This window comes from Neodiprion fabricii, chromosome 4, assembly GCF_021155785.1.
Source record: "Neodiprion fabricii isolate iyNeoFabr1 chromosome 4, iyNeoFabr1.1, whole genome shotgun sequence".
Taxonomy (NCBI): Eukaryota; Metazoa; Arthropoda; class Insecta; order Hymenoptera; family Diprionidae; genus Neodiprion; species Neodiprion fabricii.
The window spans coordinates 10388049-10400657 of record NC_060242.1 but is presented as its reverse complement, the minus strand read 5'-3'; the positions used below and the strand labels follow the sequence as shown (position 1 = coordinate 10400657).

At 35.1% G+C, this 12609-nt stretch overlaps 1 protein-coding gene across 3 annotated transcripts in view; it reads right to left on the bottom strand.

Moving 5' to 3' along the window:
* The window catches only part of LOC124180874 (tubulin polyglutamylase TTLL5), a 280376-nt gene that overhangs the window by 61817 nt on the left and 205950 nt on the right, over nucleotides 1-12609 (bottom strand). For 2 of the 3 annotated variants that reach the window (XM_046566773.1, XM_046566771.1), the window contains exons 13-14: nucleotides 9989-10139; nucleotides 6654-6820 (exon numbers count right to left, since the gene is read on the bottom strand). In XM_046566773.1, coding sequence (XP_046422729.1) covers nucleotides 6654-6820; nucleotides 9989-10139 — 318 coding nt within the window. Of the gene's footprint in view, nucleotides 1-2509; nucleotides 2632-6653; nucleotides 6821-9988; nucleotides 10140-12609 lie in introns of those variants that run through there. The other variant, XM_046566772.1, reaches the window with a different exon arrangement.

Sequence of the window (12609 nt, the reverse complement as noted above, 5' to 3'; positions counted from 1 at the left end):
TGCAATTTTCATTATTTCTCGTAGGAATTTGTACTTTTTTACGAAAAATGGTACGATTTTTACGACTATCTAGAATATTTTAAGCTTTCTTACGATTTGCCACTATTTTTACCGTTTTCTACGACCGGCAATTGTTCTCAGTTTGAAATAGAAATTATTTTCGCCAGGGTCAGCGCACTTATTGGCCGATGCGCCGATGGCGCGGGGTGGGTGCCCGGCACATGGCGGGCCAGCACGTGCGTGTCGCCATCGTTTTTGTTTCTCATTAGTTACTACTAAATTACTGTTTATTAAATATAACTTTACTTCATTAAATTCTGAATATTAATTCGATTTAAAAGAAAAATAATAATTGACAAAAAAATTGTTATTTTTTATAGCATTTATACTTCTGCTTCCGCATTCACTTCTGTTTGCGCTTCTGCAAGAATTTACTGTTGACATCTGTTTCTGCTTCTGCTTCTGTTATGACACTTCCGTGCATCACTATAGTGATAACAATTATAATTATTATTATTTCGTTTCATATTTTGAAGAACAATTCAAACATCCTTCATCTAGTTTTGTAATATCATACAAGTTTTCGAGTTTCTACTGTACTGTATTGTTTTACTTTTCATCGCGTTACTTGTGTTGAATATAATTTAAACATTTACGTTATGACCAGTGTTATTATTATTTCGGTATTGTACCTATATGTATTTGATATTTTTAGATTCATTCTGTTATATTGTTTTTTTAATATATTTTTCACTTTTTCATGATCATTTCATGATCACGGGTATGTTGCGTCCGGCGTATTGCTCGGGCGTACCTTTTTCGAAATCACAATATAACTAGGACTCACGTGAAATGTTTTCCAAATTCCCTTTCAACGCTGTAACGAAAGCTACTGCCACAGATAACATTAAACTATCGTATTGCCTGAACCGGCGAGTTCGACCCCTCCTAGCAAAAGTCACGTAGAAACCAGCAACGATCCCTAGTATAATGTTCCACTTTGTTTCTTATAACTCGTACCAAGAACTGAGACAAGAGACTGCTGAATTAGCATCAGCAGCGCTCAGTCTGAAAATATCTCTCTTTTTAAGTCAAAATTGTCATCAATAATTAGGATAAGCCACTACCTTTGGAAACACCAAATTAAAATAGATTATCTGTTAAGATGTGTGGATGAATGCGTGAGAATTGTTTTAAGATACTTTTTGTCAACATCTTAAACGTGTAAGCGACGTGATTGAGAATCGTCGGAACACCGTCGAAGAGCGCGAAGTAACGCTGACCGTGTAGATTTGGGCACCAGGAGGTCGCCCTCGCACTTCATTGGCTAATTACCGTTGTAACTTATTGCAACTGCAGCTCTTTGGGCCCTCAGGCCCAAGAAGTCATGTCTTTCGTCTGTCAAGTCGCAAAGTGCGTAGACATCAACCCGGATTAGCCCACTCGAGCAAGAGTAGCGTTGGAAAATCTTAATTGGGACCGGCCTAAAGTCTCGCGCTAATTCGTCAAAACCGAGCATTCAGTTATTCTGTTAGTTGCAAAAGACTGTGACGATGTATATATTTGGATAGACGATAGTAAGAACCGAAGTTCGGACGGATCAGCGGATCAGCGGATCAGCAAATTAGTAGGCCTACGACTTTAGAAGGAGAGAGTTGTGTATGGAGGTGTCAGTAAATAATAAAGTGTGTGAAATTAACCCGAATGCTGATCAAGTAACAAATTAAATAAATAACGACGAAATGAAACAATAAAGAAAGTCACACCATTCTAAAATTATAAACACAACACATCAAACACTCTCCCTTCAAATTCTTCGAATAGTTGTTCCGCTCGATTTTATCTATATACCTTTTTACCGTCCGCTTTTATGTTATTGTTACTATTTTGTTTTATTCTTACTCGACTATTGTCTCTTATATCTTTTAACTTATGCACCTGTGCCGTCCACTTATATTTTTTAAACTATCAAACCAAGTTTGTTGGGTTGCGACGTGCAGGGACTATAAATTTGGAATTATGTACTATTAAATAATAACTGACTTATTAAACCAATATGACCGAAATAAATGCATAATTTTCTCTTCGATCGACAACAAATATTTCTCGCAATTGTCTATTTATTTCCCTTTCTTGTATATTTGACTTATAATCAATAAACAAAATTCATTACAAGACTCACTATCTTCGACGTTCCAATCTTTACTGTTCTTTACTAAATCTAATCATTTCGCGAATAGATATTTTCATGATACTCGATTTTCCCCAATTAAATCAAATTTGGCCCTGATTCAAACTGAATCAGGTAATATTAAGTGTTTATAATAATAACCAGCTAAACTATCATCTTCAATTAATAATCGTTAGAATCATTTTTAATATATATATACATACATACATACATACATACATATATATAAATATATAAACCGTGGGTGAACCAAATTGATTTTTTCAAACAATAGTTTTAGATAGTAGAGTATTATTCTAAATTCACAAAGACTAAGTGCCTGACGTTCAACATCGTTCGGATTCATCAACCCTTCCGATCTCGAGGTGAGGCTCTGCCCCAGAATTCTACGGACACCGATGTACACGACCGACGGCTCTCAATCTCGCCGAACTTCGCATCTGAAGATAAGTTATTCGAGTAGTCTTCTTCAACATCATTCAAAATTTTGCATAACGTCGTATTTAACAAAAACGAATGGCAAAATTCACTAGCTACTGTCGAACATTCAGTATTGTTTTCTGAGAATATCAATATGGGTTTTCTTATAGAGTTCCATAGCAAAATTGAGCAAGATAGAATTGGCACCTAGCTGCAGATAATAACCTTGGCTATTCAGAGAAACACTCTCCTGTCTACAGATCGGCCACCAAATCATATTTTTACAGGCTCAAATCAGAGCTAAGTAACGCATATAATTCTACGGATCGACTGACCCGTAGCGTAGGATTGGACTATTATCATAAGTGACATTTAATCTAAAAAGAGAGATACCATATAATAATAACAGTCCAGAAGTAGAAATAATAGTCGTTCAGGATAGATGTTTTTAACAAGAATTATGTTTAGTTATATATTATCCAAATATCATTAAAATAACCCTAAATTTTGAAAGAAGCGTAAACGATCGAATTCAACTAGTTCTACAGCTTCTCTGTATTTGAATATGAATTCGTCCGTCGACGTTGTCTATGTTTAAATTCAGATATTTTATAATTATACCTTCTTTAGTTTTTCTTTTATATCATTGATTCATTTCATAATTAATCGTTTGAAGAATATACGTTACCTTCTACCAATCAAAATCATATTTAACCATTTATTTTGAACGATACCCTATCCCATTTCATTATAAATTAGCCTCAACCATTTAAACAACTCTCACAGACCTGTATAGGACTAGACAATAATGTACCCACGTTACCGGCTTATCGAGAGGTAAGTCTTTCTTAGTTTTAATTTTTATTCATTGGCGTTACGTGAGAGGATCTTTGATTATTCATTAATCATTAAATACCACCGCTCAGTACACGCCCACCCCCACGTAACAGGTATGTTTCAATGCGTCCGTGTGAGCCATAACTTCCCTGTAAGGTGAGCGTGGCGGCCGTTACATCAACTATGGAGATTGATAATTGTGGTAGTACAATCAGGAGTGTGGTTAGTACTCAAACATTCCACTAACTATGAAATAAAATATTTTTGGTATCCACAATGTTTTTAAATTTTCATGAGTCAAATGCATGATAGTTGCTACATGGATTTTCATGAAATTCCACCAAGAGTTCATAGACGATATCCACGGATATATTATATGTGCATAATGGATGCTGCGTGGACATCCATGAAATACCACCAACTGTCCGTAGTAGAAATCCATGCACATATGTACAATGGATGCTGCACGAAAATTCAAGAATCTCTAGAACGCACTATGGTGAATATCCACGTAATTATCAATAATGAATATTGTACGGATATTCACTAGAATTCATGGAATATTTATAGTAAATATACATAGATCCGTTGTTGAGGTAGAGTGACTATCTTTATGTATTCATGCAAGGTTTGTAACCGATATTGAGATTATATCGACCATTAGTCTCATTGACAAAATTAGTCTCACAATCAACATGGACGTTAATTGGACGTTGAGTTCTATGTGGGTAGGATTGAACCGTTCCGACAACAAAAATTAGTTATATTTTTTAACAGCTAAAAAGCTTGAGTGTGTCACCTACAATCATCCGACTAAGAAATTGGATTGCTAAATTGAAATCGTCCTAAGTGTCTTTCATATTTATTTGCTAACACGGCTCTGGTAAGCAAAATTTATTAGGGGTCGGGTAAGCGAAACTGGTCAAGGCCATATGTGGAATAGATTAACTTTTCTGAAGTGGCCCACACCACGTTGCCTCTCTCGCGCAGAACCAGGCAAGAAGTCAAACTTGTCAGGGCCCCATGTGCGCCATACAACTATTTATACTCGGGTAGTTCGCAAGCTTTGCAGAGATCGTACTATCATAGGAAAAATCTCTAGCGTAAATAAAAAATGCTGATGATCAACTTTTACTGAGCTGACGTGGAATACCCTATTTAAATATACATTTTTAGCATCTGCGATTGAAAATCTGTAGTCAAAAGTGTAGCAAAATAGAAATTTCTGTCACAAAACGTTCGAAAGTTATGGAAAAAAAAGAAGTTTTTGCAGTTTTGGGAGAAAATTATGTCTTTGTTACTGTTTTGTGCTCGATTGCCGGGATATCATGAAATATGACGATAAGAAATAGACGTAAGGCCGCGTCTTTAAGAAGCCATGTTCTAACGAGAGCGGTCTGGCTCCGCTGCCCTACTGACGCCATCTGTCTGAAGAATGAGGACACACTACAGTTACGTTTCGCATGTAAGCCAGACATCTTCCCCATAATTTCTGATCAGTTATTAACTATACCTGCTTACTTTTCCACATCCTTTATAGTCTCTTGCTATTCTTCCTATTTCTATCTCGTCTCGCGCATCCTGAGACGAGTGCACACGGTACTCACAGTTCACTTACTCAGTGTCAGCTACATCTATTCCTGATCATTTTGAATTCTTTTACCTTTCCTGCATTCACGCACTTTGTCTCTGAATCACTTCCAGCTTTTAAAATATTGACCTTCTTATAAAAATGACTTCTTTTATGCCACCTCTCATCAATTATACTGCTATTTCCACTTTCATACCCTAATCATCTAATCCACTTAGAACAGTAAAATACACTCATATTCCTTATCGCTTTCTCAACGTTTAAAATAGTCCATCTATATTTTGAAGTATACATCCTATTTCATATTAATTCACCTGCCGTACTTTCCATTCCCCTCGTAGAAAGTAGTGACGCGTAATCGCAGGTAAACGACAAGATCGAACCCGAAAAAGGCCAAATAAACATCATAGCTGGGCATAGAAATAGATTCTGATTGCCAATCGTTAGATCTAACTATCTATTGTGTAATATCTGTAAAAAATCGCAGCTTTTTCGTACAAGTACACGTTAACAAAATACATTAAGGAACAGAAACATAGAAATATGCATGCTTGGTTTGCGAGAATTGCGGGTTTGATATACTTAGGAATTTTTTCAACGTAGTCGTGGTAACCTAAGAGTACTGAACAAAATTACATTTTTCAAGCAATATTTCTCTTCTATACCGAGTAAACTCTTCTTAAAAAGATTTATTCAGAACTTTTAAGATAAACACGATTAAAAGAAACAAACAGTTATTGCTTTCTCGGGTTTGGGAGGGGATGCACCACTGAAAACTTGTTCAAAAAATTTTGTCAACCACGCTCTAATGACACCCACTAATTTATCATATCAGTGCGGGCCACCAATCACCATTTGTCCGGGTAGAACGTTTTAAAATGAATCAATCTATTCAGACTACTGGAAATATAAATAGTAGTTTATGTGGGACAACCGTAAACTAAGCGTATTTAGGACAAGGATAATTTAGTACGAGCTAAAGGCAAGCCGAAAGCGAGTACTGAAATCATTATTCGAGACAAAAACACTTAACGGGTGTGCCAAGCACACTATCTTATCCGGTACACGTATAAAATGTCACTTTGACGCCAGTTGAGATCCCCACCTCGAACCGTGCAATAGAAATCAGAACCACCATAAATAAGTCATTTTATGCCAGTTCTGAGATGGGCACTTCGAACTGTGTATGGAAACCGTCATTGAAAGACTTTTCGAAGTCAGTGGTATAAAGTAAAATTTTACGGATCAAAAACAGGCCTCAAAATTTACTTTATCATGCCTGTACCGGAAAATACAATGATGAATGCACCATAAATTAACCAAAGGCCAGTAAATGATTACTGAAACTATACACTGATTAAATTATCCTTTAAAAGATCAATAACTGATATTTTTGGCTGCTTTAATCGATCATTAAGTGGTGCCCCTTCCAATGTATGTATATATTACCCTTTTAATGCTCGCGCGCGCGCGCGCGCGTGTGTGTGTGTGTGTGTGTGTGTGGGTGTGTGTGCGCGCGTGCATGTATGTATGTATGTGTGCTTGCAGCTTGTAGCTTGTAGAGAATCAATAGATCAATTCTTTGAGAGCTTAATTTCAACTTGAGTTACTTACCTAGCGGTTGCAAGGAACTTTTGAAATAATCTATTAGGCACTGTTCGCGGGCGATCCACTGTATCTGCATATAAATCTGTTTCTCTGTTGTATAGATGTAAGAAGTCCGACAACTGTTTTGCAGTTATAGCTGCACGATCTTTGTCACCAAGCTTACTGCTTGGCAACTGAAAAATAAAAAATCAAATTTTTTATTTTGTAGTCAGAAGCTGTAATATGTTAAAAATTACAATTTTCACACTTGAAAATATTCGAGACAGAGGTCGCATAAAGTGAAAAATAAACCAATTTATTTCCTTGTCTTATGGCTACTAGATTCAGGGTAATTTTGTACTACGCGATTTTTCAGGTAATATGTTACATGCATTACAGCAATATGGTACAGCAATATTGTAAACTAGTATTGTCGTAATATGAGTAGCACATCTCTTATTGCAAGCATTTGAACAACACTATGTCACAATTAGCAATTCTGGTGAATTGCCCACCAGTATGCAAATACAGCACTTCGGAAGTAGAAGAAATAAACATATCGAAAAAGCTCTGCTCCTTCAACCACAACGCAGGGTAAGTTTCCCTGTTGAACCGTCATTTGTTTGAAATAGCTGACAATGAGATTAGTAGTCGTTCTGACAATGAGTGCTACGTATGAAAGATCTTTAAAAAAAATTAAAAAAGTCACAAATGGGCAATAAAAACTGCTCGCTCTCAGACTAGGCATAGCTTGCTTCCTTGTTGGCTGCCTGATCCTTGAGCGTGAGAGAACCATTACATGGGGTTCAGATAAAGTCAGATATTATTACTTGAATTCAACCTACTGCGAACATAGACATTTTTTGTCTGCCTGAAATTTGGCTATCTTTTAGCATTTTATGAAAACAAGTTTTTTAATTTTTTCTCAAATTTTATAGTGAAACCGTTGATGAGGTATGATTTTTCAAAATAAATTTTTCTTTCTTCAATGTTTATAAACTTTTTGTAAAATTTATCAACTGAAAATTTTTGTTCTGAGTACAGGAAACGGGTATTTTTTCATGTCACGGCGTGCAGAAAGTATGAGACCTACGGATTCTGGTAACGATTATAGCCCACATGAACGCCTACTACTTTCCAACTAAAGATTTGAGTTTCTAAATTTTTTACACGCGTTTAAAGTTTTAAAAAACAGGTTTTCTACTAGGATCTCCTAAACTATTAATTGTATAGAAAAAAAGTTCAATAACTTTTTGTAGGTCTTAAAAAGACGAACAATTTAGTTTTTGGAAAATTGAAATCGGTCAATTAGTTCTCTTGTAAAAAAATAAAAACCGGCTGAAATGGCCATTTCTTAATTAACTAATTATGCGTCCAATAATGCATGTCTGGCTTTAGGAATCTCGGAAAATATGTCTCTTACGGCACTAAAGAAGCTCGCAAAACCGGGGCTAGATCGGATAAATAGTTTGTGAGAAAAGCTATTTGTTATGAAAAAACCGACTTTTTTTGCAAGGAATTTCCAGAGCCGTAGAGCGTCGTATAGCAATTTAATTAGCGGATTTTTAATCGAGAAGGATCCTATTATCATGTACACTTAGAGGCGAAATGATTTTTTTTTATTAAGTTGGTGAAAAATGGCTCCAAAAAGAGGGTATGTTTTTCAGCCATAAACAAATGAAATTTCGTCGCCAATTTTTACGTTACAGGACTACGATTAGTGTCACTCGAAAGCTGTTATTTTTTGACGAATTTACAAAAAAAAAATTGGCAAAAGTCAATTAGGGAGGGAGATAATTTTTTTTTTCATTAATTATTGCACCGCCGGTTTTAAACATAGAGGGCTGAAAATTGGACACGATACAGGAAAGGGTTCATACTGACAATAGATTCTGGTAGCAGTTGCTTATGAATTTGTTCATCCGCTTTGCGGTCAACTCAGTGATAAAATACAGCACCGCGTATGGCGGTGGAGTGGGGGAAGCCATCTCGGCCGGCACGCGCTTGCGCTCAAACTGAATTCGCGCGTTCAAATTCCACGAACTTAGAATATCTCCCGAACAAATCAACATATCGGGTTCTTTCTTTTTTTAAACCTGACTAACTTTTTCCGCTGATCAAGAATTTGTTATTAAAAATATTTTAAAAAATGATCTTGCGTTCGAAATTTGTTTATGTGAATTTTTTTTTTCTTTTTTTACCTTTAGTTTATTTAATTTTTCTTTCATCTGAATTAAATTATATTGTCGTCATATGCTTTGATTACAGAACTCACAAAAAAAAAGATCTGCTAAAAATACATTGTTATTGCAGTACGCGTCTCTTCGTTTTGGAAAAAAATCGACAAAATAAGGGACATAATATAAAATAAGGACAAAATAAGGTCTGAAATAATTATGAAACGTTTTTATAAGTTACAATGGCCTATTTATTACGAGAATACGTTACAAATAATATCAGAATAAAACATAAAAAACGTTGGAAAAAAATCAAACACATTCAGACACGTTTTTTTCTATATTTTCGAAAACGAAATTGTTCGTCTTTTTAAGACCTTCAAAAAGTTATTGAACTTTTTTTCTGTACAATTAATAGTTTAGGAGATCTTAGTAGAGAACCTGTTTTTAAAAACTTTAAACGCGTGTAAAAAATTTATAAACTCAAATCTTTGGTTGGGAAGTAGTAGGCATTCATGTGGGCTATAATCGTTACCAGAATCGGCAGGTCTCATCCTTTCTGCACGCCGTGACATGAAAAAATACCCGTTTCCTGGACTTGTAATTGTGTATTTTTGAGTGTACTTTTTAAAATTGCAATGCAGTAAAATACTTTTTTACTGAGGGTTTTTTGAATCTTCAGATTGAAATCTTTTTAAAAGTCAAGTGTACCGATCAATTTTTTTTGTTAATTCTTAATAATGCTACTGTCTATTCCACAAATTTAAATCTAGGTCTCACCGTGGGGAAACGATCCTCTCTATTTTTTCAAATTTAAAAAATTAATTAACTCGTTCTTTTCATTTAAAACTTTTAATTACGTTCAATAGGAAGATTTCATGGATAAGTGGGTTAATAGCGCATGCAGAAATTTCCAACGCTTTGGTCCCAGTATGAGCCTTTCACAGGAAAAATTAATTTTGAACGTTAAAATAAAAAACTATTAAAATTTTCAAAAATTTATGTTTCATAAACGGTTAAACGAAAAAATGTAGAAAAAATCAAGGAACCTTTATTCACAGAAGATTGCCAAGTTTCAGCTAAATTACAAACGTCAATTTTCGCAGCACATTGGGTTGGCCTGGACTGCACCATATATAATTATTAAAAATATCGAGGAAGGGGAAATATATAGAAGATACTTACAGTAAATAAGAAGGGTGTGCGTAAATTACTGGCTGATTGCTGAAGAAATTTCATGACAAGTTCAGAACAGGCTGAATCCGCACTTGGTTGAGAAATTTTTCGTAGAATACATCCCAAATATAATCCAAAAGCTTTTCTTGCTTCACCTGAGCTGTAAATTACCCCAAATTCGTATGAGTAAGCTCTTAAGAAATTAAACATTCAAAAAATTTCTGATCTATAATATATCACACATGCAACTTACTTATGTTTGTGTAAATTCATCAATTACTAATTATTTTATTTTCTAATTTTCACATTGTCCGGAAAAAAACTATCGACGATCGCGAATTGAAGTTTATTTGCGACACATATGAATTAAATACTGTGCCATTATAGGTTATTAACATACGTAATATATGTACCTATATTTAATTGAGCAATAGCAATTACATCGTGTACCCAAAACGGAATGTATAAAAGTAATTGTAAGAAATTACCTATGAAAAAAATCATCAATTTTTTTTACTGAGTTCTATTTGATGTTCCGAAGAACATATTACACAACTAGAACCCTCTCACTTAAAATTAAGGGGATTGAAACAAGGGGTTGAAAAAAATTTGAAACAAGAGATTTACCGGCACTAATTTACAGCATTGAATATTCCAAAATATAGAATTTGTTGTACTTTGACAAAAATAATATCATGAAAAATCCAATTTTGCTCAGTGCGTGTCACTGCAAAATGATTAACCACCTTATATACGGGCATAGAAAAAGAAACACGTTTTTTTTTTTTGTTTTGTGACGTACGTGAGCATCATGAAAATAGTATATTGTGTTACAAGTGCGAACTTTGCAGAATGAGCCGCGAAGGCAACTGCTACGTTTATACGAATACTAGAGCCATTTTCCGCTCGCACGTCTGACACGCGCTATTTTTTCCAATACCTATAAAAGAAAGTTTCATTTGAAAAGTAACGAAGGTGCCATCGATAGCGCAATAATTTCGAGTTAGGTGACTTACGCTCAGTGACACAGTGCGTGAAATTAAGTTATTCGAAAGTGCCCATGTGCCAAGGAGCATCATAGCATGTAAAATATAGCATTTCAATGGTGCGCATACGCCAACGTTGTCTCATTGGACTACAATGGAAAAAATAATCACCAATCCTAGAAATCGATTCCGGAAACTGTTGCTATTTTACAAAGGTCTTATTTTTCTCATCGTATCAGTTTTCAAATCTCCCTTCACATGCGGTCACGCAACAAAAATACGTAGTCTCCGTATCATACCAAAGCAATATACGGCTGTACCCGTTTTGCTTATTGTTAATGTAGATAATATACCGTGCGGTACTCTGATATCTATACTAATTGTAAGAAAATAGCATAATAGCAGTTGAGAGAACGAATTAATGTGTAAATTAATAGAACAAAATGGCTTAGAAAACTTGAGAATAATTACGAATAATGAGTACGATTCTCGGCACAAGTCTCCGGTAAGACAATCATAAACTCCAGGATCATCGAATATTCTTTTCCTCGTAGTAATTTTCAAATCTCTCTTTAGTTACTTCTACGCAGAATTTTCAAAAAATTATATGTAAGGCCGACTATGTCAGATACTAGCGTTACCAAACTTATATCTGACCCGCTCAAACGAGGGGATCATGCAGAATTAACTTCACTGGTGAATACGTATGATTCAGTATCCTCATTCGGTAATTAACGATGCAGAAATGAAATTAGAAATCGGGCGCAGTATACGATTCTATGATAGGAAGAAACGGAAACGGCTCCGAACTTTTTGAAAAACATTTATAACACTATTAACCGACATAAACAACTCGTCAAAAATGATTAAGATATATAAGAATCTTACTATTACATCATAATAGGGTATATATTTCAATTTCACGGTAAGAATGAATAGAAACAGCATTGAATGTTTTAAAAAATATTCGTCACGATATGAAACAATACAATACGGCGCAGCTAAAAAACGATGCAAATAAATTAAAATCTCAATATCGTATTAACAGAAGCTGTGATGTCCGAATCGCATGCAAAATTTCATATTCTTACTTGATATTTCACGATTCAAAAATACCAGGGAAAACTATTGGATTTTGTTAACGTTTCCCGTCCGTCATTGTTGGTAGGACATGCAGTGCATCAATATATGAATCCAAATCACCCCCTTCCCCCGCCATTGCCCAACTCCGAATATTACTAATGATTCATCATTGCTATCAAATTTCAAACAGCAATCAAAATTCAAACAAACTGATTTCAATCTAATTCTGATAATTATGTGACTGAAAGATAGTCGCCTGGCATCAATTATGTCGCTAACCTAAATGAAAATAATTACCGAAAAATGCGAAATGTAACCTTATGGTCAACCCTCAAGCTCCACACTGGTAAGACTTCGTATTGGCAATACTGTCATTTTAATGAATCTTGCGACGATTTTTTCCAATGTACGAGCACGTGTTTCAGCGCGTGCCTATGTGCATGTCGGTGAGATCCACTATTTGTTCGCTCATATTTCGAGAACGAATTACCGGATTTGAATGACTTTGGTCACAATCGATGCGGTCCTTTGCAGCTTAGAATTAGACCCGATAGAATTTTT